Source organism: Gopherus flavomarginatus, chromosome 5, assembly GCF_025201925.1.
Source record: "Gopherus flavomarginatus isolate rGopFla2 chromosome 5, rGopFla2.mat.asm, whole genome shotgun sequence".
Lineage (NCBI taxonomy): Eukaryota > Metazoa > Chordata > Testudines > Testudinidae > Gopherus > Gopherus flavomarginatus.
In genome coordinates this window covers 116,535,885-116,562,373 of record NC_066621.1, presented here as the reverse complement: position 1 = coordinate 116,562,373, position 26,489 = coordinate 116,535,885, and the positions used below count along the sequence as shown (strand labels likewise).

The 26,489-nt window shown below is 50.6% G+C and overlaps 1 protein-coding gene across 5 annotated transcripts; it reads left to right on the top strand.

Moving 5' to 3' along the window:
• Positions 1 to 279: 279 nt before the first annotated feature.
• Positions 280 to 26,418, top strand: ABCD4 (ATP binding cassette subfamily D member 4). Of its 5 annotated transcripts, none has more exons than XM_050955693.1 (19): positions 280 to 481; positions 1,798 to 1,925; positions 2,070 to 2,251; positions 3,635 to 3,774; positions 7,268 to 7,384; positions 7,699 to 7,824; positions 8,860 to 8,910; positions 11,130 to 11,224; positions 12,287 to 12,408; positions 13,918 to 14,009; positions 14,840 to 14,929; positions 16,342 to 16,547; positions 16,892 to 16,983; positions 17,244 to 17,280; positions 19,359 to 19,408; positions 19,832 to 19,884; positions 20,392 to 20,468; positions 24,425 to 24,540; positions 24,783 to 26,418. In XM_050955693.1, the coding sequence occupies exons 1-19, from the start codon at positions 441 to 443 to the stop codon at positions 24,876 to 24,878; spliced, it is 1,911 nt and encodes a 636-aa protein (XP_050811650.1). In that variant the 5' UTR covers positions 280 to 440; the 3' UTR covers positions 24,879 to 26,418. The 5 variants fall into 5 exon arrangements, with proteins under 5 accessions (XP_050811650.1, XP_050811652.1, XP_050811651.1 ...); XM_050955695.1 differs by having other exon boundaries at positions 342 to 481; positions 2,070 to 2,197; XM_050955694.1 differs by having other exon boundaries at positions 352 to 481; positions 1,801 to 1,925.
• Positions 26,419 to 26,489: the final 71 nt, after the last annotated feature.

The following is a 26,489-nucleotide window of genomic DNA, read 5'->3' as shown; positions in this document are numbered from 1 at the left end:
CTAGGGGGCGCTGTGCTGTAGGCAGCGGTGGTGGTGATTCCGGACTGTGTGGGGCTGAGGTATCTTCTTAACCACTGGGTGGGAGTGTAACAGGAGCAGTAGCAGAGGACTTGTGGCCCTTCTAGCCGCTCCGGCGAGATGTCGATGGTATGGGATTTGCCTTGCTTGCCGCCATGTTGACCGCGTCCTCTCCTCCCTTTCCCGGAAGTGCTCTATCTCAGCTGTCGAATTCTATGGTCCCAGCGGCGCCTGTCTGCCTCGCGGTGTAGAGACTCTATAGTTCCATTGGTGGGCGGGCTGAGAAGGGCATAATATGAATATTCAGAAGTAATGAACATTCATCATGTAGTGGCCGGGGCGGGGCAGGACGCTGGCGAGGTGACGGTCTCGCTCGGACTCTGGCCCGGGCTGCGGGGTCCGGCTCGGGTTGCCCTGGGCTCATGGCTGTTGGGAGCGCAGCGGCGGGGAGCGCCGGCGGCCGGTGAGTGGGATCGGGGTGTATTGGGGGGGCGCGTTGGTTGCTGGAGTGTGCGGGGGATATGGGGGCACGTTGGCTGGAGGGGTGTGGGGGGCATGTTGGCTGGAGGCCCCCCCCAAACCCCATACCGCCTGCCAGCCATTGCGTGCCCTCCCCCATTGATTGGCGGGGGTATGGGGTAGGGGAGGAAGAGGAGAGGGAAGTTCTGTTGTGTCCAGGATCCCAGGGGCCAGCCCAGGGCAGTGTGGGGCTGACTCAGCTGCTTGTGGGGCACTGGAAAGGAGCCTGAGAGTGTTCTGATATTACAGCCATGAGGGCCATGCGAGTACCTAGATAGCTAGGGAAGGGGAGCTGGCAGAGCATGGGTAGTGAGGGGGGTCCATTGGATAGCAAAAGGTGGCTGCTGGGGGAAGAGCTGAGAGAGCCTGGAGGCTGATACCCAGGGTGGGAATGTGGTGTAGAAGGAGATATGAAACTAGCGAAGGGAGTGTGACCCAGAGAGGGGGGAATTGTTGGAGCAACAGAACAGGAAGGTGGCTTTAGCCTCAGCACTTTGGTTAGACTGTAGGATCCAACTCAAGAGTCAGGTGGGCCAGTTTTCCAAGGGATTGTGGATAATTGGGCTTTACTCCTTCTGTAGATGGAATCATCTCATTTTCCCTGTTCTGGTATTTCAATGGCAGGACAAGCTAGATGCAACTTGCCAGAATGTAAAATAGCCACACTTCTTTGGCATGCACTGGAGGTAGATCTAGAATACTGGAGCAACAGCTTCTCTGATTCACACTCAGTGAGGTGGGATCAATCCACCATGCCGCATGAAGCATGATAAGGGGTTAAGCCTATCCCAGCCTGTAGAAGGGACAGGAAAGGATTCATATTCTCCAGCATGAGGAGCCATCTTGGCTACTTTCCTTTGGGATCCTCCAGCACAAAAGCTCTGCTGTGGAATCCCTCACTAATGAATTCTTGTGAATACACTTGACCCCTGGTTGGCCTCGAACCAAGCAGGTGTATGTTCTATGGGGCAGCTCTGCAGTTTGTTCTCTTGGCATGTAGAGTCCTTTATTTTGAGGATCACTACACTCCTGGTGCTCCAAGGCTTGTCCCTGGCCTCTCCTGCAGCTGTCACTAGGGATGTGAGACTCCTCCATTGTGGTAGAGGAAGGGTTGATAGAGTCTGGTTCCAGGGAAGCAGGCTCTGGGGTGGGGTGGAGCAGAGATGGCTACTTCTCTGTAAAAGGTAGATTACGTAGCGCACCTTCAGGAGTCCAGTGCCTGCTTGCTAACCTCACTCTCCTGCTTTTTCTCTCTCTCAGCAGGCCCCAGCCCCAGCTGGACCTGCAGTTTCTGCGACGCTTTGGGAAGATCCAGGCCATCTTGTTTCCCAGATGGTCCTCCCAGAATGTGCTCATGTTCCTGACCCTGCTGAGCATTGCCCTGTTAGGTGAGCTAGTGAATGGCTGGGCTGGGGGACAGAGGGGAGGGGTGCAATTCCAGGTCTTTCGTTGGGGTATCCTTCTTGCCCCTCCTCCTCCACTGTGCCTCCTCAGCCCTTAATTTTCCCTCTGTGTTTCTTGTTGCCTCCCAGAGCAGTTGGTCATTTACCAGGTGGGATTGATCCCTAGCCAGTACTACGGGGTCCTGGGGAGCAAAGACTTCTCTGGGTTCAAAACCCTGACTGCAATTGCTGTGATACTCATCGTACTCAATTCCACGGTAAGAAAGGCATGTGCTCGCAGAGGGCTAGAGAGAGCAAAGAGGGATCCTATGGTAAGACAGTAACCACCTTCTCTCCCCTCCATTCCCGTCTGCCCTCTTAGGGTGGGGAGGAACAGAGAGGGAGCCTATAAAAAAGGAGAGCTCTCCCTAGGTTGCAGCGTGTATTCTCAAGCCTGGGATCTGTTGTTCAGACCAGGGATCCCTCATCAGCTTTACTTCTGGGGGAATTCTGCACTACTGTGTGTGTTTGCATAATTAATGAGCCATGCATATTTTAAACTTTTTATGCAGAAAAAGCTTCTGCCGAAATGTTGCTGCAGTTCTGCCTTTTGCTCACCAGAGGGCATTGTGGCAATAGAACACAGCAGCAGCTCCTGTCCAGCTAGGGAAGAAAAAGAGCCACCTTCTTCACAGCACCTGTCAGGCCTGGTCAGGAGACAGGGTCTATGGGGAGACAGACAGCGTAGGGTGCTGGGGGAGTCAGACAAGGTCTCATAAGGGCTTGTATGGGAGGACAGACTGGGGCCGGAGCTGAATGGGAGTGGAGGCACAGGGCCCGGGGGAGGGAGATGTAGGGCCACATGGTGATGGGGGGGGGTGCAGAGCTACATAGGCACAGAGACACATGGGGAAGGGGATATAGAGCCTTATAGGGACAGGGGGAGGAGTGCAGGCAACACGGGAGTGGGTGTCTAAGTGGGAGTGGAGGGACACATGGGGGTGCCGGAATACGTGGAGACAGGCAGATGTGCCTGACTGAATGGGAGAGGCTAAGGGTCAGCCAGGGTCTTCATGAGGGAAGCTTGCTAACAATCCCTCCCCACCTCTCAAAAAACACTTGTTCCACATTTTTCCCACCCATACCCAACAGCCTCCAAGTTCACTCCCAGGCTCCTTCCCAACAATTTACTTTACTCTCCCTCAGCTCCTCCATTACCCCTGACTCCCCCAAGCCTTTGCACTGCTTCTGAGGAGTGTGGGAAATACAGTTCTATATTGTAGTTTAAATGAATTATTACTTAGAGTTCTGTATTCTTACGCCTAGTAAGGAATCTATTTGTCAAAAAACATTTTCTGAATCTTTTTTGTTGTCTGGTATTGTTACAGACATACTTGCTGAGAGGTATTTTGAAATAACCAAAAATAATTGAAACTGGTGTGATTATATTGTGTTGTTTTGATTTCTGCAGAATTTGAAAATTGTGTGCAGAATTTTTAATATTTTGGCACAGAATTCCCCCGGGAGTACAGCTTGCAGCATTGCTCTTGGAGCTTAGTGCCCAAAGGGAGGGACTGGGACTTCCTTCTGCCCTGTACAGACAGCTGAATGTGGAGTGGGCCATTTAATTTTTTATTGCTGATTCATTTTGGATTTGTATCGTTAAATGATTGCTCTCCCTGCCCCTCTTTTTGTCTCTCTTTGCCTCATCCCAGCTGAAAAGCTTGGACCAGTTTATCTGTAACCTGATGTATGTGAGCTGGAGGAAGACTCTCACCGAATACCTTCATGGTTACTATTTCAAGGGCCAGGTGTATTACACCCTGAACGTGCTGCGCGAGGACATCGATAATCCGTAGGCTGTTCGCAACTTCTTTCAGCTCCTTGCTTGGCGTCTCCTGAACTGCTCCTTGCTTGGCGTCTCCTGAACTGCTCCTTGCTCTTTGGCTACCATGTCTGTTTATCTGGCTGCCCTTGGTAGGGGGCCGTTTTGAGCTCTCTGTGTGTATGATTCTACTCTGTGGGTTTTTCTCTAGTGCTGGGTGGCCTGGGCCCCTGTCTCTGTGCCTGGTGGAAGGCAATTCCTGATAGGATAGGTATATCTCCAATTTTTTTTTATTTATTTTTTTCATAGAGAACTCTCTTCGTTGCCAAAAGATCTCACTGCCTGCAGGTTGGCAGAAAGTGTTGTTGTTTCTGCTGGTGGATCATCTTCTGTGCTACCAGGTCTTACCTGCTTCATGCAGCCTCCCTCTGCCCCCACAGCCAGCTCCCTCCCTCAGGGCCTTGCTTCCCTCTTAAGGACCCTGCTCTCCATGGTAGGGATGTGAGATCATCCTTTGGGCTGGTGCTTTGCCCAGGGTAAATCTTTCCTCTTTGACAGGGCTCAAATATGGAGCAAGGAAAATCTGCCCACTTGAGGCTTAAAATAATGAGACTAGTTATTTGCACAGTGGTATGGGTTATAAACAAGACCCATGTGCTGTGCAAGGTGTTATCCTGTGGCAGGGACTTTGGAACCATACAGCTGGTTCCCCTCCGCCCTCTTCCCCTCTCTCCCCAGTCCAGTTGGGACAGGCATCTTTGTTTTTTTTTTATTTTAAACGGACCCAGAATTTTTAATTGGAATCATGTGTTTTTCTAAAAGGCTTTGACAGCCAGGCAGGGGTCAGCCGGGGCTTTTGACTCCCAGGAAAGGCTTGGGAATTGGCTTTGTTTCTTGCAGTAGAGGCCTTTAGAACTCGAGAAGGGGGGTATATCTTCTCTTTCCCAACCCTTTTTGGGCAGGGTCAGAGGTGACTTTGAACTTGGGAGTAGTGGGTGGAGAGTTGAATTCCTCATAGTTCATCCCAGCAAACTTTGACAACTGGCTTCTCCATTACACCTCACTGCAATATTTGCCACTGCATCAACAAGCAAGGACAGGAGGCGTATATTAGCTGGATGATCCTGATAAAATGATGAGCAGCTAAATAGTTAATGTTGCTATTTGAATCGACAGCCTTAGGCTTTTGAGAGGTCCCTCCATTTAGCTGTCACCCCTCCTAGAGCTATTGTTTCAGGCTGCCTATAGATTTTTGTAGTCACCGTGTTAGTTGCACTTGTATCACGGAAAGAAGAGGGGCTATATGCATGTTTTTTTTTGTTCAGATTCTGAACTAAATATTTGTGGCAAAATAAAAAAAAAGAAATTAGTTCTGTAGCACGTTAGATGGCTGCATAATGGCATTATACACAGCCCTGCCTACAGGCTGAGGAATGGGTACTTCAGACTTGGATAACTAGTGGTACAATTCACTTCTCTTTCTGGTGACACCTCCCAGGGAATTGAGCTGAGCCCAGAGATAGTTACAGGAAATGATTGCTTAATGGGGACCATAACTCTTGTTAATGGAGATGACTTCAGGTAATTTAGTCCTCTCAACTAAGAGGATCATGATCATTCTGTAATAAAAGTGATTTAGCACCACATCTGTGTGGGATGGAGATACAGGAGTGGCACAACTATGATTCTCAAGCCATGACTGAAGCTGCCGCCAACCTCAAGAAATGTTTGTTGCTGACAAAACTTTGCACTAGAGACCAAACATGCAGAAACAGGTTTAGAAAGTTGTGCCTAAGGTCAAGACACCTGGATGTCTCAGTGTGATAGGCAGCTTGTGCAGAGCATGCATGGATCAAAACCAAAAACTCGCGCACATCCAGCTGTTCCAGGGAAGGAACAGAGAGGGCCCTTACCAGACTGAGGGTATGGCTACATTTGGAATTTAAGTGTGAGTGTAGTCAGAGCGGCAGCGCTGGGAGAGAGCTCTCCCAGCGCTGCATGTAAACCACATCCCTTACGGGTGTAGCGTGCAGCGCTGGGAGCCGCGCTCCCAGCGCTGCTGCCCTGATTACCCTGACGCTTTACAGCGCTGTATCTTGCAGCGCTCAGGGGGGTGTTTTTTCACACCCTAGTTGCAGCGCTGTAAAGTGTGAGTGTAGCCAAGGCCTTATCTTAGTCAAATGTTTGCTTTTAACCTTGGGATGTGCGCTATATAATCAGGGCCCCCTTGGTTCCTCAGCAACATGGGACCAAATTGTATGGCAGCAAGTCCTAAATTCTGTGGCAGAATGATTTTATTGTATCGCTATGGAATACTTTTCATTCCCCGCCCCCAAACAAACGTGTTCTGCTATGGCTCATAATTAAAAATACTCCAGGACGTAAATGTGTCTGACGGGTTTTCCTCAGGGATCTTCCCCTGCCCCAGGAGGTTAGAGGCTAAGCAGTAATGGTGAGGTGGTGTCTTGTTAGCCCACACCCTGTAGTCCAACTGGGGACTACCTTTCTTTCTTTCTTTTTCTCTCGCTCCCCTCTGCGCTGCAGGGAATAAGTAGATGGGCACCATCAGGGTAACACATCCAGACAGCTCAGGGTTCTAGCAGGGTATCTCAATTAATATTACTTATATGGAGCCATAAATGTTGCTTAACAGACAAAGGAAAAACAACATTCCTGCCCCCGGTTTCCAGTCTAGTTAAAATGTAACTGGATGAGAGATGGTCACAAACACTTGTGAGGAGGGAGGACAGCAGCAGCAGCACTAAGATCAGTGTATGATGGGGCAGCATAAAAACAAAAAGCTGGTGCTGTTTTGGGGTTTCAGAGGGAACATGTCACAGAGTTAAGGAGGGAGAGTCTCTCTCTCCCTGGCTCTGGGGAAGCTGTGCCTCCTGTAATGTGTTGGTTCAGGGCACCTCCTTCCCAGCCAGATATTGACAAATTGGAAGGAGTTCAAAGGAGAGCAGTGAAAGTGAGGGATTGATTTATGGAGAAAGTTTTGAAAAATATGTGTAGCTTGAATAAGGGGCCAGCCTACGCCTTAAACATAATCCGGTCAAGCAGCTGATTGCAGCAGGATCAGCCTTTGGCAGCGTGGATAGGGCCCCTAACTGTGTTGTTAAATGATGTGTGTAATCAGGCTAAGAGGTCTGGAAGTGACTTGGTGGTTTTGTAGTGCACATGGGGCTCCAAGAGATGGCTAAGTAGGGGCAGGGTTGTGAGCACCAAGGATGGAGAAAGAACATTGTGTCTGGGTGTTATTAATGGCATCTTAATAAGTCCTGTCAGGTTGTGGAACGGTTTTGCAAGGGAAGTGAGGGAAGCCCCATTACTTGCTTCCTCAAAAACTGGATTGGACAAAGCCCTGAGAATAGAAAATGGAACAGCCCTTCCCAGGGTGTGGGGTGGTAGCGGTGGGGGAAGAAACTAGGTGCGTCCTGACAGGGCTTTATTATCTCTTGTTCTGATTTGTTCTTGCTTTCATACTTGGCTTTAACAGTCAGTGTTGTTTTATGTCGAGCAGAGACCAGCGAATCAGTCAAGATGTGGAGAGGTTCTGCAGACAGCTAAGCTCCATGGCCAGTAAACTCATCATCTCTCCTTTTACACTGGGCTACTACACCTATCAGTGCTTTCACAGGTAGGATCTTTGCACCTTCCCATTGGAGTACTGCACCTCTCAGCGCTGCTTTCATACCGTTCTCGGGAGTGCTACGGTTCTCAGAATTTAGTGGCTGGGAATTTGAATCCTGGCACTAGCACGCGGTGTGGGATTCCTGGCACTGATTTGGTGGGAATGACTCTGACTGTATGCGGGGTGGGTAGAGTTCCTAGTCCCAGGGTACTGGGGTTCATGTGTAATAGTGGGGTGAGTGTTGCTGAGACTACCCTCCCAGTCTGGTGTGTGGCCATTCCTGGGTTTGCTCGCTAACCTCTCTCCATCTTCCCCTTTAGCACCGGCTGGCTGGGCCCAGTAAGTATCTTTGGGTATTTTGTCATTGGGACAGTTGTTAACAAGGTGCTGATGAGTCCCATTGTGTCGAAACTGGTGCATCAGGAGAAGCTGGAGGGGGATTTCAGGTGAGTGGTGGGAGTCTTGCTGTCACTGACCCTTTCTGGAATTGCTCTGCTTAATGCCAGCCTGCTCAGCCCCCAGTCCAGTCCACTCAGTGTTTGACCCATATGTGGCTAATCTCCTCCCCACTCCTCTGACTAAGCAAGTCAGCCTGCTCAGCTCCTCTGAGCCCACTGAACCCAGCCTCAGAGAGACCCATCTGGGATCAACGTGCTACGCCCCACCCAACCCTGCCACTAGAGTGTGACCTGGTGAGACAGCGCCCCTGGGTCTCCGTTGGTCCAGCCATCAGTGTTTTCCACTGATCCCTTGCTGCTGCTGCTAATTGCAGTGAGGTGCTGTGGAGTAGAGGAAGCACAGAGCTTCTGTTAAGTTGGATCTTGATCCACATTCACCAAGAATGGTGGCTGAGACTTGAGGCATTCCTGTTCCTCCCACCATGCACATGCACTTACCTTCATGATGTGCCTGAAATCCCCACACACACCTTAGGTCTTCTAAATCTCTCCTTATACTTCAGTGCATAAACTGGAAAGGTATTGGTCAATGACCAGGTGCATTGTAAGGGTTTGACAGCTTCCTCTGAAGCATCCAGCATCCATCATTATCAGAGGTGTGGACAGCAGAGCAGATGTGCCTATTGGTGTGATACGGTGCAGCATGGGGATGCTGGATTAGATGGGCTCATTGATCTGATCCAGTGTATCAGAGATACTGGGCTAGTAAACAAACTATGGGATACTGGACTGTCCCAGCAAGTGGGATGCCAGTGGTCCAGTGTGATTGGTGCAGAAGGGAGGAGACCAAACTAGACCACTAAACTGACCTGCACTGATGGTACCTATGTACAGGGCAGTGTAGTGCCCTTCTGAACCTTGCTCAAGGCCTCTGGCCCTGTGTTCAGGCCCATTTCTGGGCTAAGAATCTGTCAGGTCGCTCAGCATGATGGCAGGAGCAGGGATGGATTTTTCTGCTGCAGGGGTGTTCAGTGTGTAATCCGTGGGGTGATCGTGTCTCATGTTTTGGTTTGTGTTGTGCAGGTTCAAGCACATGCAGATTCGTGTAAATGCCGAGCCAGCTGCTTTCTACAGGTAAATGATGGATTAACCTGTTTCTTCTCATCTCTTCTCATGGATCCTTCCAGCTCCTAGAGTACCTGCTCAGTTCACACATTCCAGAACAGTAAGGGAAGGGACCTAGCCTATTGCTTGCACTGCCTTGTCCCGTCCTGTTTGTTTAAGGGCCCTTGTCCTTGCCCCCGTGTCTGGTACCAAGTCTCTAACTTGCTGCTCTGCTATGATCCAAGTACAGGGCCTGTGCTGGGTCCTATGGTTCCTTTAAGAAAAAGTGCCTGTAGGAGAGTTTCCTAGACCTGTAATTGTGGTACAGTGCCTTCCTTTGGATTCTGCACAGCACCCTGCCGTCAGTGGTCAACATATAACTCAAGTGCATTAAAATCCTAGGAGTTGGAGAGGAACAACCCTTTCCCCTCTCCCCCTTCTTCAGGGTCCAGTTTAGGATTATTCTATGGCCTACAGACCATTTTCTGGTGCATCAGACGGGGGCCTCTTCTACTGCTCTGGAAGACTGTTCAAGGGCCTCATCCTATCCTGTTAAGATCCTCTCCTGATATCTGTTCTAATGTTCCCTTTTCCTAATTTGATCCCGCTACTCTCTCCTGTTTCCCCTTTGTTGTCAGTCCAGCTAGACAGACTTTAGTTCTTTCTCTCTCCTCCTAGCTCAGTCCCTCTGGTCACCTTGTTGCTCTTCTCCGAACTGCATCCACTCTGTCAATGTTTGCTGCTACTGAGGTGCCCAGAACTGAGCATGCCATCCCAGGTGGGACCTGCCCAGTGCTGTATGGTGTTTGCAGTGCCTCCCAGCATTGTACCTCTTGTGAATGTTACCAATATGCTCTTTACCTGCCTGAACCAGATCATTACTAAAGGTGTTGCATCCAGCTGGCTAGAACCCTGATGTCTGTGGGCTCCCGCTTGATAAGGTCTAGAGTGGAGTGCCTGGCTGCGGGCTATGAAGGTCAATGTTCCCCTCACCTTCTAGCCTTAACACTATGGGATCTTGTCACTGGGGGACAACAGGGGCTGCCCCATTCTCCAGCCCTCCCTTTCTCCATTGTGTATGTGGCTCACTGGCCTGATTTGGTTGAGCACCTTTAGTGGTTCTCCCTCCATCGGTCTAGCCCAGTGCTGTGACCATGTGGTGCTAACAATGAGAGCTAGAGACATGTATCTTCACTGCTGTATCATCTAGATGTGCTGTGAGCCAAGTTGAACAATATGGTGTTAAAAGCACCTGCACTAGACCTACACTGGCAGCTCCACCGGGGTTAGCCCCCTGTGCTGCTCCGCTGGGGCTAGAGTTGGTAGAAATTCAGCGTGGACACAGCCTGTGTTTGAGGACTAAACATTTTATCTTTTTCTGCTTTTCACCACCTGAGGGCGCTGTAAACATTATGAATGAGTGGAAGTAGCTGTTGCAGGCCTCAGCCCAGGTGGTTTGGTGTGTAAATGGACCTTTCTGGTGCAAGGAGCTAGGCCCCGAGTGTGCAGTCAGAGTGGTGTGGATCTAAGAGTCAGCAATGACTGCGACTATATCGGCACCTAGTAAAGCTGGGGTGGAAGAGGAGCCCCCTTCCAGGCTTGAAATCCAGTCTTAGTCAGACAGCTCCAGGGACATGAATGCAATAGGCATAGATTCACCTGGATTAGCTGTGCAAAGTACTTCATGGTTTGGCTTCTCAGGATGTTGAAGACCTGAGCCAAAGTGACCCACAAGAGACCAGTAATCAGTCCATTGCTGCTCCAGCATGGTAACAGTTGTAGAGCAGTGGCCAAAGTAAGGCCTGGGCATCTTGGTGGCTAGATGTCACCTCCTCAGCTCGCCTCATGCTTCCCTTTCTGGCTCCAGGAACACTGCAGTGTTTTGTCTATCCGTTCCAGAATGCTCTTTGTTCAGGTGCATGAAGTAGCACTGCAGGCACCCTAGTCCGGTATTGGGCCTTGCGGTCATCACTTGCCTCTTTTGGCCTGTATGTCTAATAGGAATACCAAGGTGCTCTGGCAGATTCTTTCTCGGGGCCACCTGCCTTAGCCACGAAGCTCTTCAGAGGCACATTCACCAGGCACCTGGGTGTTGAGTGCCTGGCCACCACAATAACATTGCCCAGATACTATAGTGATGGGCATGATCCAGATAGCTACAATAGTCCTGCAATGCTTTCATCTCTGCAGTGCACCCAGTATGTGATGGCTTTGGTAGATCCATGGCATGCTACTGTCTTGTTTTGCAGAGCTGGGCAGGTAGAGCACATGAGAACTGACCGCCGGTTGCAGAGCCTCCTGCAGACACAGAGGGAGCTGATGGGCAAAGAACTGTGGCTCTACAGTAAGTGAAGAATTTCCTTGATTTGCAGGGAGCATGTGGCAGCTTCATCAGGGTAATCATCAGGCCTGGGGAGTGCGTCCCCAGGGACATATAGGAGTGTTGGCTACTCCTCCACTGCTCCTGGCTTCAGGAGGCCATACCTATTGGTGTACTGGCACCTCAGGGTTTGTTGCGGGGCCATAGCTTTCCTAGAGGAGAACTCAGGAGAGAATGACATTGGGTGTCACACTGATGCCTTGCGGGGGACACTGGCAAAGCCAGAGGACCAAATCAGGAAACCGGTTCTGCCGGAATCCAGACTCTGAGGGGAACAGGTGGCAGCAGCACTTGGGATTTCGGTCATCCACACTAAGAGCGTCTGGGAAACTGGGCTCTTGGAAGGGAGAAGGGTTGGTGGGAATGAACGGGAGCTGCTCTGAGATCGTCTGTGTAAAGCATGTCCCTCTTGTCCTGGTGCTGCCCAGAAATCTTGACTGTGATCCTGATTCCAGCTCTGCCTGAGCTAGTCCCTTAGTACTTAGGATCGAGGGCAAGTGAGTGCCTTGCCTTCAGGGTAGAATCTCACGCTTTGCAAACAGTGGAGTGGTGTATGTGGGAATTCTGAACACTTGAGCGTTTCTGCCTTTCCTGTGTTCCTTAGGAAGGTCAGTGATGTAGGCTTCCTGCCCCAGCCAGATCCCCCGGATATTCCTTCCTGCGTCCTGGCTTGGCTGGCCACTTTGCTTCCCCACGTTTCTAAGAGGCAGCAGGGGCTCTGGCATTTGGAAACAAGTAGGCTGGGTGGATTTTGCCCTATCTAAGGTATTCTAGCTACGTGGGTGGTGGTATCTGGATGGCTTTCTCCACTTTGGTGCCCTGGCTGGGAGAGCTTCATGCCAAGTGGTTTCATCCCTGCGATGTGGGTCTTTTGCTGTCTTTTGCCTTGACACCCGAGGTGCAGTGTGAGGCGTGTGAATGGGAGGGTGGGACTAGTTCTGTTTGGCCTCAGAAATTGGACTTGGGTTTGCCTGGGACAGAGGGTGCTCCCTGCTCATTAACTCTTGCCAATGTGTTTATATCCAGTTGGGATCAACACCTTTGACTATCTGGGCAGCATTCTGAGTTACGTGGTGATTGCCGTTCCCATCTTTAGTGGTGTCTATGGGGACCTGGATCCAGCACAGCTGAGCGCTCTGGTCAGCAAGGTGAGTTCAGCACCATCTCCTAGAGGAACGTTTTCCATGTGCTGCGTTTCTTCCCCTTGCACCCTGCAGGACACTAGGCCAGGGGATGTGACATAGCACACAGGCTGACTCAATCCTGAGGGTCTGGTGTTAAGTCCAGAGAGAGCCATGTGCTGTGCAAGGCTGGGCTCCAGCAGAAGGGGTATCTGGTATTGAGAGCAGAGCGAGGAGTGCGCTGCGAGACGCGGTGCTGGAGGTTGAGGTTGAGGGCGTGACTTGGTAGGGGTGGCTGACTTCACTGGGTCACATTCAGGACATTCTTTGTCAACATAAGGGCTAGAAACATAGGTTCTGTGCCTGCAAAGTCTTAGGTCTGTGATTGACTCGCTGCACTCACATATGGAAAGCTAATCACACACGCAGGCATTTGCAGGATCAGGCCCTCCTGTTTTAAATGAAAGGTTATATACTGATGAGACAGCACGAGGCATCGGAGCAGGGGTGGGCCCATGAAGCACTGCCAAGCCCACTGCTTCTGCTGACTGAAACCAGATTCTTGGCTCCAAAAGTCCCTGTCTGCATGGAACTGCTCTGTCTAGAAGGCTGATCTCTCTCCTGCTTTTGTTGCCTCACTAGGCCCCTAGGGAGGGGCCTCCAAATCTTACTGGTTCCCAGCTGAACAAAAACCGTCTGAGACTGGTAATGCAGATCTAAAAGCAGCCAGCTTAGCATTCCAGGCTGTGTAGCAGAGACATGAATCTGAGGGTAGCAGACCACTTCCAGTGCAGGGTGGGGAGGAAGTGGTCAGTGTGACACCAGGAAGAGGACACTGACCGCAGTGCTGGCAGGAGTCACAGTGCAGCTTGGCAGGACTCATGGATGTGCTAACCTACCAGCTGCAGCCTGTTTGTTCAGAATTCCTTTTGGTTCTTCTGATTGTTCCTCTTTCGCTTAAAGCTGTTAGAGGTTTTAACCCTTGGAGTACTGAGAGGAGCTCCCTACACTCTGAGATTCCTACGGCATCAGTGTGATGCACGTGTCCAGGGCTCTAGGGAGTGTTCAGGCCAGTGGGGATTCCTGTGGGGAATGAGACCTAGTGCCCTCTCCTCGCCGAGTCCTACCACCAGGCCCCCGGCCAGTTTTTGGGTTTGCAATGGGCTGATCGTGTTCCCTTCAGGGATGGCCTTATGGGAGGCAGTTCGCTCAATGGCTGCAGGGAGTGAGAAAGGACAGCTCCTGGCAGACACTGGGAGGGATCTCCCCTGGGTCAGTCTACAGGCTGGTGCAGGTGAGCCCTGTTAAGTCTCTTGTCTGGTGCTGCTTTCTCTGTTGTTCGTCTCTCTTTGGGTCACCACTCTCCTAGAGTCTGAGTGGCTGCACATGCCCAACTGTGATGGCTGCCCCTAGCTGAGAATATGGTATCCTATTGCCACTAGCTTGCTGGCTGCGAGGGCAGGCACAGCCGCCTCAGCTCTGGGTGCTGCAGCCCCGTCTCTGTGCTAACTCTTCTCATGTGACTTTTTCCGGCAGAATGCCTTTGTCTCTATTTACCTCATCAGCTGCTTCAGCCAGCTCATCGATCTCTCCGCCACCTTGTCTGACGTGGCTGGCTATGCCCACAGGTGAGAGTTGCCCTCCCTTAGTCCTGTCTCCAGGAGAGGGAACCTTCTTGGTGCCCGAGTGCAAGGCTTCTGGGAATGTCCCAGTCTGCAGCTCTGGCAGAAGTGGGGAAGCTTGTACCCTAGGCAGGACTCCTTGGAAAGGGGTGATTGCTAATGTGGGGTTAGCTTGTAGGAGGTGTCATTCTTAGTATGAAGATAGCATCCGCAGACCCAAACCCAGATGGTGCTAGGCATGGTCCGTCCATACATCTAGTGCAAGACTGCCCTTGCCCCAGAGAACTCACACTCAAAGGTCACTGCCGTGGGCCCATTTGGAACCGAGGTTGTCAGGGAGCACTTCTCTCCAGAGGCTGGGTGCTGATTGCCTATGACTGGAATCCCCTTGCCAGCAGAGGCCACTGAGGAGGCGAGAAGCTGAATGGAAGGGTAGCTCTTCCTTTAAAATATGTCTTAGTCGCAGCCCGCTAGTGTCCATGTGCTTTCTAGTCCAGTGAGTAGCTTGCAATGGAAGGCACTGAACTGACTGCATCTCCTTCCCAGCATCCCTCCTAAAGCTCCCCATCATGCCCACTGCTTAGGAACTCTGGGTAATTAAAAAACAAAAGAGAACTCTTTTTTTAACCTCCTTCCATTCCCCCAGTAGTGGACGTCATGTTAGTGGTTCAGCCTGGCAGCTCTGTAGGACAGGACTTGCTCTACGTCCTGTACAGCACTGAGCACGTTGCATTAAATACAATCTGTTAAGAAGCCCAGTGAGGACAGGAGCTGGAATATGGGGAGAGGGCTGCAGAGTCATGTCTGTCCCTCCTGCTACCCACTCTGTCTTACAGAATTGGGGAGCTGCAGGAGACGCTGCTATCTCTCTCCAGGAAACACCGTGATTGTGAATCAGAAGCCAAAACCAACTGGGACTTTGACCAGTGAGTATCTGCGGGCAACCTGAGCTTGGGATGGTAACTTACTGTCTGCAGCTGGGTTTCCAGGCTGTCAGAAAAACTCTCATGTTCATCAGGCATTTTGGATGTGCCTCTGGGATTGTAAAATAGGGTTTCCTCCAAACACTGCAGCATCGGGTCCTTCTCCCTTGAATTCCCACAGGGGTGCTATAAGGAGAGGCAGAGGTCTGCATCCGGTGTGCCTGAGGAATAGGCACAGATTAAACGACCATTGGGCATGTCCCTAAAATCTCCCTGAGGCAGGGAAGTATGTTCATATCACTGGAAAATCAAGGAATCTGTAGCCTTGGAAATGAACCAGCTCAATAAGAGGCGGGAGTTGGTAGCCGGGTGTTTGTGAAAAAGCCCTTTGAGGCCAGCAAGTTGAGTCTGCCAATGTATTCGTAGTCATGTGGTCTGTTACTAGCTGCCTCCTCTCCCCGCCAACTGTCACGCTTACCTGTTGCATCTTGTTTCAAATTAGTTGATAAGCTGTTTGGGGCAGGGCGCATGTCTTCATGTGCATGTACATGTAGCACCCAGTACAGTGGGGTACTGATCCCAACTAGGATTTCAGGGCACGACCATAGTGAAAATAGTAAATGTCTCTAGAGAGAGAGAAGCTCTATCTAGTCTGCTCCGACCCCAGCAACCAATTGGATCGTTCCTGATAATGTGTTCTCCAGGGCTGTGGCCAATTTCAGGCTTCCTGCAGTTCCTCACTATGGGGCTCTCCTTCAGCATTTTCCTTCTTGCTACTGTCCCAGGTCATCACATCCTGTCGGACATGGACAGCCCCTGCATTTGGGGGTGTTTCTACGCTTTTGAATGTGTTCCTTCCATTTGTGGGATTAGTACCAGTATGTTCAAGGGCATGGGTCAGCCTTTCCAAACCTAGAAGTCTAAAGCAGGCCTGAATCAAAGTGTCCTGCCTTTCCCGGATGAGGACTGCAGTCCCCAAAGTCTGAAAATCCTGGCCTGGGCCTCTGTCAGATGCCTCTGGCCAGCACAGTAACTTCTATTCCTGCTATTTCTGCTGCCTCTGTGCTCCCGGATTCCTTCCTGCTGGGTTCCTGGGCCAGAGCAGGTTGCTGAGGAGATGGATGGATTCGCCTCACGCGTCAGGATTGTTGCTAGCTGAGCTCAGAGTGCAGCTCCTTATGGCATAGCTGGTATAAATGACACCTTGGTACCCCAGTGACTGGTGCTTTCTAGCTCCGAAGGCTGGAATCTGTTGAGTTTGTCAGTAGGCACCAGTCGCCATGATATCTAGGCCCTAAATATGACATTAGGGAAGGCATAAGTCATTTGAAAGCCATCTGCTCCTCACCACCTCAAGGCTCAGTCACTTACCCTTGGTCTTTTCTTCTCTCTCTACCTTGGTTTCTGGGTTCCAGTGGTCCTGGAGAGCAGACTGTGCTGGGGGATACAGCCTTCCTCCTGGAGCGAGTCTCTCTCTCAGCTCCATCCTCGGACAAGCTGCTCATCAAGGACCTGGACCTACGGATTTCCCAAGGGAATAATCTGCTGATTGTGGGGAACACTGGCACAGGGAAGACATCACTCCTGAGGGTCCTTGGTGGCCTCTGGGATTGCACACGGGGTAAGGATGGTGACTCCTCCAAAACCTCATCCAACTAAACAGAGGGCAGGAGCTGGTGCTGCCCCAGAGAGGTTGGTGGGTGGAACTTGCGCCACTTGTGGGAAGTTGGGGCCTCTGGCACTTGTGAGTGTGAGTGCTGTCACTGGTGCATTCGAGCTGTCCCCTTTCCCGTATGCTGTGGTGTGAACTTCTCATCAGTGTACTCTGCTGAGCACCTGACCTTTGATATGTGGAACTGTGATCATTACCTAGTGCTTGCATCTCACTAATGCAGGCCTGTGCACCGGGAAAGGGCTAGAAGGTGAGCTTGTGAATTGGTGTGATTCTCTCTTGGATCTATACAGGGAACATCCACATGCTGACCTGCTTTGGCCCTCATGGGGTGGTGTTCCTGCCACAGAGACCTTTCTTCACAGATGGAACCCTGCGAGAGCAGGTGAGTCAGTTTGGTGCAGGGGTCCCACAGGCCGGCTGCACAAAGTGTGACAGTCCCAGTCCCTAGTTGTACTCAGAGCGGATGAGACAGGACAAGCAACTCCAGTGCTAGGAAATTGTGGGCTGCATAAAGGCTCATAGGAGAGAGGACAGGTGACAGCTCATCTCCTCGTGTCTGAGTTCTGGGCACAGCATGTGGCTGTGATGAACTCCATGTCCAGCTTCCTCTGACATGGGTCTGTGTTTGGTTTGTTCAACCAGGTGATTTATCCTCTGAAGAAGATTTATCCAGTTTCAGGTGAGTGGAAATTAAATGAAGCAGCTACTAAATGGTCACTGGCTGCACCTGTCCTGTACACCCCACTGGCACATTTTGTTTCTAGCCCGGTCACCTCCCTGCCGATCCATACATTAGCAGCACTAACTCATTCTGCCTTTGCTGCCCTTAGTGTTTCCTTGAAAGCCTTATCTGTGTCTGTAGTTCAGTTCCATGCTCTCCATACACTTCCGGGAGGAGGATTCGCTCTTGTGAACAGCCCTTTGTGAAGCCGCATTGGCCGTTGCTTGTCTCTTGTGCTCGGCATCATTGTTCATTGCTACTTATGTATGGAATCTTCTAGGGTTCCCTGCTGATCTCCATACAGGTGTGTGGAGTAGAAGTACTCAAATCACCCTTACTACACTTCTCAATTCTCCTAGATTCTGAATTAGTCACACATTGAGTCTGCACCTTCTGATCAGTAAGAAGTAGGTCCATGAAGGGTATCTTAGGAGTGGAACTCCCCCATGAGAACAAGATCAGTGGATTCAAGTACTCGGGTGCTGTGGATTTTCTCTCTCTCTCAGTGCTGCAGTAGTTGCCTATGACACTCCTTTGTTCTTTGTAATGTTACCCAAAATATTTCATCACCAGCCCCCTTCAGAACCAAATTATGTCTTGTTGTCATGGTAAATAATAGATATTTCGTTAGATTTCTGAAAGCACCTTTCCCAGCAGATCGTGTGTGTGTGTGTGGGTTTTAAAAAAAACAACACTCAAATATACAAAAACAAAGCTTACAAAAAAGTGCTCCGCAAACTGCCCATCCAAAGTTTACCCAGACCACAGGGCTACTTGTCCAATGTAACAGCTCTTTGTCACACAACCCACGACTGGATGTTCCTCCTCCTGGATTTGTTGTGTTGGATGGTAGGTATTTATGCTGTACCATGGTGGGCTGAACAGTCATTTCTTGTAACTTTTATTGTGTTTTATGTCTGCTTCACAGAGTATAGAGCCTGCCTAGGGAGCCTATTCTAAATAAACCTACCCCCTCACAAAGAACCTGAGAAAATAGCTGGCTTTTGCATTATGTCCTGAAGGCAAATGAATCTTGGTTCTGTCAGACCCATTGGAAGTGTGTTCCAGAGTCAGGCCGTGCTGTGGGTGGTATCTCTTCTCCCCTCCCCCAAGCACACCCCTGTGACCGATGTAGCCAGGAGTCAAGCCTTGTAGGATTCTGTCAGTTATAACCAGACTGGAGTCTGATTGGAAGCCAGTGCAGACTGCAGAGCTCCAGTGTAATGTTATCTGAATGAAGTAATGCCCAATAAGCTGGTGACTACATTCTGCTTCCAGATAGGCTGGAGGCGTAGCCACATGTAGAGTGCATTGTAGTTGGCTGATGTCGAGGTGGCAAAGGCTAACTTCACTTCAGAGAGGCACTTGGTAGGTATGTGGCCCTTCTGCTCAGCTTCCACATCAGCTCATGTGTCCATTTTAGATTCCAACTGGCTGGCTCGTTTTAGCTCTGATATTGTCCCTTAATTTGTTGGAACTTCTTATTCCCCTCCCAGAACTCCCCGTTTGCAGATGCCTGTGTTCTGACCCCAGGGATTTCCTGGCTTGCAATATGAGGTTTAGAGCTTTTAGGCAGTCTTGCTTAAGGCACGTTTCTGTGGCAGTTGGGAACAGTCAGAACTACTGAACCCTTGGGCTCTGTGTTCAGGCTGTTTCTCCTCCCTTGTTTTCCACTGACCCAGGTTCTAGATACAGCTCTGAAACCTGCTGCCTAGAGTGGCAAGTCTGTTCTGTTCATGGTGCTGCGCCTGGATGTTGGTGTTTAACCTCCCCTGCATGTGGTGGGCCTGTAGGAGCTGCTTGAGGATTAGCCTTGGGCCGAAGGGTGGAGTGTGAAATCTGCAGCTCTTCGGTGATTCAGACGGACAAAAGTTAAACTTTTAAATGACTTTATTAAAAGATAAGCAACCACAAACTCTCATGGGAAGCAGTGGGAGATTTGGGCCCCTGTTGGCCCATCCTTGGTGATCCCACGAAGGTGTTGCTTTAGTGGTGCCGTTGTCCTGAACATGTTGATGATGCTTTTTGTGTTCTAGGGTCTGCAGATGATGAGAGGATCCTGCAATTCCTGGAGCTGGCTGGGCTGGTGAGTTGCTAAGGGAGCTGACAACAGCATAACGGGCCTGTGCTGTCACTGGAGGCACTGTGCTGTCCTACGTCTCCCGGCAGGGCAGCACAGTGCTGGGTGTCATGTGCAGGGTGTTCTCTATAACCTGGACAGGACCCTCCCACTAGGCTCAGCAGAGGAGGAGTATTGCCATGGAAGGTGACACCAGTGAGGAGGTGGGAACGTATCAAGGGCAGGAGTGACACCGGGTTGAGAGAAGGGTTCTCATGGGAAGGTGAAATCAGGAGGCACATTTGTGAGAAAGATGGAAAGGGGTTATTGAGGACAGCATTGGGGACTAGGAGCGATTCTATTCAGGGTTGTATCTGCCATGGGAGGCTGTTGGTCAGAGCTGGGGACGTGCTCACATTTTCATTAGTCTCTCTCCTGTGTCATTTGCAGTCTGATTTGTTGGCGCGCACAGGGGGTCTGGACCAGCAGGTGGATTGGAACTGGTAAGGCTGGGGCAGTGTCTGAGGCTGGGTTTGTGTAGATCTCCTGTTTAGTGGAAGTGAGTGCGGAGCAGTCACACAGAGCTGACCTGACTTCTGAGGGGAATATCCTCTGCATCCCGCCACACTGGGGTAAGGGAATGGTATTTGGGAACAAAGATGGCATTTTAGCATTGAGAGTCTGTTCCTGCATCCCTGCCCCCAGCATCTGAGTCTGATAGTCCTACATAGGCACATCTGCCCCAAGGCAATCAGATCCCTGGAGTTGCAGAGCCACCCCTAAACTCTAAATCTGACAGCTGTGGGTGCCAACCTTGGAAAGGAGCTGGCTCCATGTGAATGTGGGGGGCTGAGTGCCTCTGCAGGAGACTGCTCTGAGCCCACTGCTCTGTGAAGCAGACAGTGAAGGTGGCTCACATGGTTCTCTGGTGTTACTGATTGCCAGAGGGTTCGGTTCATCAGCAAGTTGGTGCTAATTGCCCATCGTTCTGATTCTTGTCTCTGCTGCAGGTATGACATCCTGTCCCCAGGGGAGATGCAGAGACTCTCATTTGCAAGGCTCTTCTACCTCCAACCCAGATATGCAGGTGAGTGACGGCAGGCTGGAGAAGAGCGAGTCTCTGTGCAGCTGGAAGGATAAACCAGCAGAGAGACTGTTTAGAAAACCCCCTTTCCTTTGCCAGGAACCGTCCAGATCTCTTTGCCATCAGTCATGACTTCCTGTGTGCACCCTCCAGCTGCTAGATGAAGTGTGCATCTGTCCCAGTGAACATATTTATACAGTCCCATAGTTCAGGGTGCCTGCTGGACCAAAAAAGTGGCAAATATCTGCCGTAGGGAGCTTTTGTCTGTTAAACTAAACTGTGCAAAAGAGGCTGAACAAAGGTGAGGGAGAACCAGGGGTCCCACTGAGACAGAGCACAAGAGATGCTCTCCTGTGTTGGCATCTCTAATTCTTTCCCTCAGCTTTAATATATTAAAATCTGTGATCAGTGCCATGGGTGGAGAGGGACTGCAGAAGACGGGAAGGCTAATGGGAAGAAGTGTGTGAGGAAGAGGCGTTTGAAGGCGAGCGAGGCTGTATGGTGCACAGGGCCATTGAGCATGTTCCTGGCTCAAGGGCAGAACAGGAAAAGGCACCAGGCTGCTTGTGAGTAAAGTGACAAAAGGAGAGTATGAATTGCCATGGGATGGTATCTCATGAAGGATGGACTGAAAACACACACTTTCCCTGGGACTCCTACACAGGTTGTGGCGTGTGAGCTCCCCCTCTTAAAGGGGCTGAAAGCATCATCCATTATTAAGATTGCCTGATACTTGCCATTACAAGACCCTGTTTTCAGTTGTTTATAACTTTTGCTAAACAGTAACCATTCAGGCTGAAATCTTCTATGCTGGGTGTCTGCTCAGTGTCACAGGCCTGGCTGGGCTTCCCCTTCTGGATGCTCACAAGGCTGCTGTGTCTGGACCCATGTGCCTGGAACTGTGTACTTACAAGCTCTCCTGAGTCTGGGTAGGCTCCAGCCACAGTCTCTGGCATGCTTTCCAGGCACTTCTAGGGAAAGGGATTCCACAGTCCATCTGCCCTGGGCCTCCAGGGCCACACTTTGGAGCAAGGCCTTGAAGTTTGGCAAGGAGATGGCCTTTGTGTCAGGAATGTGCCTTTTGCCATCCTCCAGGAAAATCTGCCCAAATTTTAGTCAAGTTATAAGCCTTTCAAAAAATTGCAACTTGCACCTGCTCATTAAAGACTTGCTAGAGCTTCGGAGCTAGCTTGGCAGAAGAGTCGATCTGCATTGGATATGCTGTAGCCCAGGGCTGAGTCAGACTTTCCCTACAATTGCTGCTGTAGGCTGTGAGAGAACTGGACAGTAGAACTGAGAGCACGGAGCCTGTCTCTCCTGTGCTCTCAGTAGGATGAGGAACCCGGGGTGGGTAAGAGGCAGGAATGGGACAGGTTGGAGGAGACAAGGCAGAAGGGGTCAATGGGGGAAGGGCAGAAGAGGCTGTGTCCTCTAGAACGTGTTCCTTCCAGAACCTGCAGTGGAACCCAAGACTCTGGAGTCTCACCATTGCTCTGGTGTCAGCAAAGATCTGTGAAATCCACTGGTAAAGTGGTTTCACAACACCCTCTAGTGCTGGTTACACGGGCAACCTTAATCCTGGCTTTTGAATGCTTGACTTTGCAATCTTACATATCTGCACTGAAAGTACATTATTATGTGTCTGTGTGTAGTACAGGAGGTAACTTGTGAGTGAATGTTTTGTTCATTGTCCACGGTACACAAAGTACAGGGGGAGGCAAAAAAGCTCAATACTGTAACTCAGCTCTATCAGGTTCTCTGGCCCACAGTGAGAGAGTTGTTGGGGAGAAGGTTGTGACTGGGCTCGCCACTAGATCACTTCCCCTCCAGGGAGAGGCTTGTGCATGAATTATTTACAGTAGCTGTTGGTAATGATCATGTAGCGTTTTGGCAGGGCGAGTGTATCTGTGATCTATATTCCAAGGGGAGGTCGGGTGTAGGGATTGAGTGGTATTAAGTGGGGGAGGGGGAAGACACACCAAGTGGGAAAAATGATCTCATCCTTAGCTCAGTTGTTTACCAGAAAATTTTCTACATGGGGGTGCGTATTCAGCAAGGCTCCCTGAAAGCTCCGTCGGGGAAGCTTGTAACCCCACTTAGTGCAACATTTCATAGAAGAACATCAGAAGTCACTTTTCAAAGGATGAGCTCATGGAGGCTCCTCTTCCTCGGCTGGCGGCTGTTATAATGGAGGCCCTGGTGTTCAGCAGTGCCACACAACCCAGCCTTTGGTGTGGAATTGTGCTCTGGAATCTAAACTTTTGTTTTTCTCGCTCTAATGGTTGTGAAGATAAACTTGAAAACATGACATGCTCAGAACCAGTGCAGTGTTGTCTGTGTATCAGCAGGAAGCCTGAAACAGTAGCTCTGGGAGGGAGTGTTGTGCTTAGGAGGGAAAAATCAAGTGCACAGCTACAAAATGGAGAATAAATGGCTCAGCAGCAGCAAAGGATCTGGGACCTATAATAAATCATAAATTGAATATGAACCAACAAAGTGATGCATTTGAGAAAAGGCAAATTCCATTCTGGGTGTATTAACAGGAGAATCATATCTGAGCCATGGGAGGTATTTTTTCTACTCTACTTTGCACTGGCATGGCCTCAGCTGGAGTATTGTGACCAGTTCTCGGCACAACACTTGAAGAAAAATGTGGACAAATTGGAGAGTCCAGAGGACAGCAACAAAAATGAGAAACAGTTTAGACAACCTGACTTATGAGGACAGGTACAAAAAACTGGGCATGTTTAGTCTTGAGGAAAAAATAGTGAAGGGGGGAACCTGATAAATCTTCAAATACGTTAAGGGTTGTTATTGAGAGGATAGTGATCAGTTTTCTCCATGTCCATTGAAGGTAGGGCAAGAAGTAATGGGCTTAACCTGTAGCAAGAGAGATTTATGTTGATATCAGGAAAAACTAACTGTAAGGCTCATTAAGCACTGGAACAGGTTACCAAGGGACATTATGGAATCCCTGTCACTGGAGGTTTTTAAAAAGAGATTAGACAAACACCTGTCTGGGTTATCTAGGTTGACTTGGTCCTGCTTCAGTGCAGGGAGCTGGACTAATTGACGACTTGAGCCCTGCACTTCTATGATCTGTCCCATTCATCACCTTGGGATGTTGATTCTGAAACCTAAAGATCCAAATGTACCTGGCAGCCTTGTTGATTGTTGAGCTGGATGTTTCTGCTAAAGTGAATCGAGAGTGGAAGTGCTTCCAGCACGATCCCCTGCCACCAACACCTGCAGCTTGTTTCCTCACAACCCTGGCCACCTGTACAGAAATCTTTGGCATATTGAAAACTGAAAATTGTGGAGTCTGTAAAATACCCCAGGGACTCCAGGAATGTAGTATTCATTAAACGCCTTCATTTTTAATTTCAGTGAAACGGCTGCAGAATTTCCAGTCTGCCCACCTGTGTGTAACTGAAGTCAGAAACATTGCCACAGAACTGAGGTCCAGCTTGTGGAGTGAATGGGGCAGCCCTTGAGCTTTCTCATAGGGGAGACTTCTCCAGATTATAAGGTGTTTGAAGGTTTCTTAGGGAAAGACAAACCCCGGTGATACTCACTGACATCTGACTGTGCTGGAGGGGGTACATGACATGAGCTGCATTCTTTTGGCTGGAGTAGGAGTCCTGCTGGGAAGACCAGGTTTCCCCTTCAGTAGATAGTAGCTTTGGGAGCGCGGACCAGCGGTGAACAAAGGTCCCTGCCCTGCTTCTCTGGTATCTTTTTTGTACTTTGCCTAAGAGTCCCTCCATGGAGGTTTCAGCCTTGACAGCTCCATGCAGCATGTGAGCAAGGGTCTCAGCAGCTGCTCAGTCCAGAATCCACACCTATAGGGAAAAGCAGGCTAAAGAGCAGGGATTGGCCGGGCGAGCTGGCTTGCTAGCCTGACTGGTTGCAGTCCTTGGATGATGCCATGTTGATGGGGCTTTCTGCTTTGCTCTTAGTGTTGGATGAAGCCACCAGTGCTTTGACAGAGGAGGTGGAAAATGAGCTATACCGCACTTGCGCTCAGCTGGGGATGACGCTAGTCAGCGTGGGACATCGCACCAGCCTGGAAAAGGTGAGACTGAGAGCGGCAGACCTATTTCCATCAGCATGGGCGGCCTGCTAGCTCCTGGACTGAATTTGGGACTGAACAGGGCAGGGAGATGAATGGCAGAGGCATATGTTGTCAATGGGTGGATGGTGTAGAAGTGGGCAGGGAAGGAGAGGGATAGTGGGGTGTACGTGGGCCAGCTCCTGGGGAAGAAGTGGATCCCCCTTTGAAGGCAAGGCACTCAGTTGTGTGTTGCTGAATTGCAGTTTCACACTTGGATTTTGAAACTCTCTGGAAGAGGAAGATGGGAACTAACAAGAACCGAGAGAGCGAGGCGGCTCCCAGTGAGTGAGGGATGCTGAAGAAAGTACTGAGGCTTGAGACTGGAGCTGCAGAAACACCTGATTAATAGATGTTGAATTGCAGAGCCACCAGGAGCCAATAAGTATTCAGGGAGGAGGTGATGGTTTCTGGATTTTACTGAAGGAACCAGGGCTGAGTCTTTCCTTTCTGCCTGTTGTCGAAGCTGTTTGTTGTTGGGTGCTGCTGAGAGTGGAGGTTTCCATCCCTCCCAGAGGGGGCTTCTCCCCAAAACATTCCCCTGGCATCCAATCCCCTCTTCCTACCTATCGTGGTAGGAGGGAGCAGAAGGAGCCCTATTTTCTTGCTCCTTTTGAGAGAGGAGATAACTTTGGATGGAGGAGGGGAACTCCTGGGTGCCAGGAGAAAGCATCCTCTGGTGCTGTGCAAAGGCATGGCCAGTGGTACCTGCACTTGACTGCAGTGTGGTGCTGGCTCAGAAAGGACCAAAGTCTCCACAGGGACCACTATCATCTGAACTGAGGCTGAGATTTGCAGGGATGGACAGGGCTCATGTCTCCTCATTCTGTTCAGGGCTGTGCTCAGCACATGATGGATTAATCCACGGAGTTTGTGTCATTTTACCCCAGGCTGAACCTCACTAGAAGCATTTTGCATTAAAATCCAGGGCCTGTTAGCATGGAGTATGTGACGCACCCTGAGCTGGTGCCAGACAGTAGTCTCCTCCTCCTGTCATCCTGCACTAGGGCTGGCCTTATGAGTGGGCGAAGTGGGCAACTGCCTAGGGCATTGGAGTGGGGGAGGATGTGGCGTCTCAGTGCCACAAGCTGGTGGGACTGGGCTACCACAGCACAGGTGAGTGGAAGCTGGGCTGGAGCCCCTTGCCAGCCGGGCGGGTGCTGCCCTGAGCTGCCAGCCTTTCTGGGAGCTGCAGGCAGCAGGGTACCCCCTACAGAGCCAGTAGACAGCCCCTGGGTCCCCACTTCCTGTGGGCACAGGCAGTAGCTGTGCACTCCCTCCCCTCCTGCTTGATGGTCAGGGGTGTATGGTGAGGGGAGACCCTGGGCTCAAACTTCTCCCTATGCAGCCTGGCAGGCACCTGATCTCTGTGCCCCATGCTACTGTTCTCTAATTCAAAGGGTGCCAAAATATAGATTCAGCAAGGGTGCCATTTTCCCTAAAGCTGACCCTGTCCTGCATGGACACCGCTCTCCCACACAGACACAGTGCTGCGGCAGTGGGTTTGGAGCAGCCACAGGAAAAGCGTGAGTGCTTAGTGTTCTACATGGACATCCTGGAGCTGAGAGCCATCCTGAAGAGAAGCCTCCAATCTGGGATCAGCCAACCTCCACCTTCTGCCTCCTTCCTCATTATCCAGATGCAGGGAGGGGTATGGTGGCTTCTCACTAGGGCCTTCCGCTTCCCAGGGAGGAAGCAGGGCCCCCTTCCTCACCCCTTCTGCCTGCCTCACCCTCACTCTTACTGCCCCCAGACACGGTCACTTCTCAGAGGAGCGGTCTGCTTTGGAGGTCCAAGATCTTCAGTGCTGGTGTGAAAAATAAAGGTCTGATCTCAACTGAATTACTGGTGCCTGTTGATTGGCTTTTTCTAGGCTAGGTCCCAAATTAGACAGGGGTGGGAGAGGGTGAAGA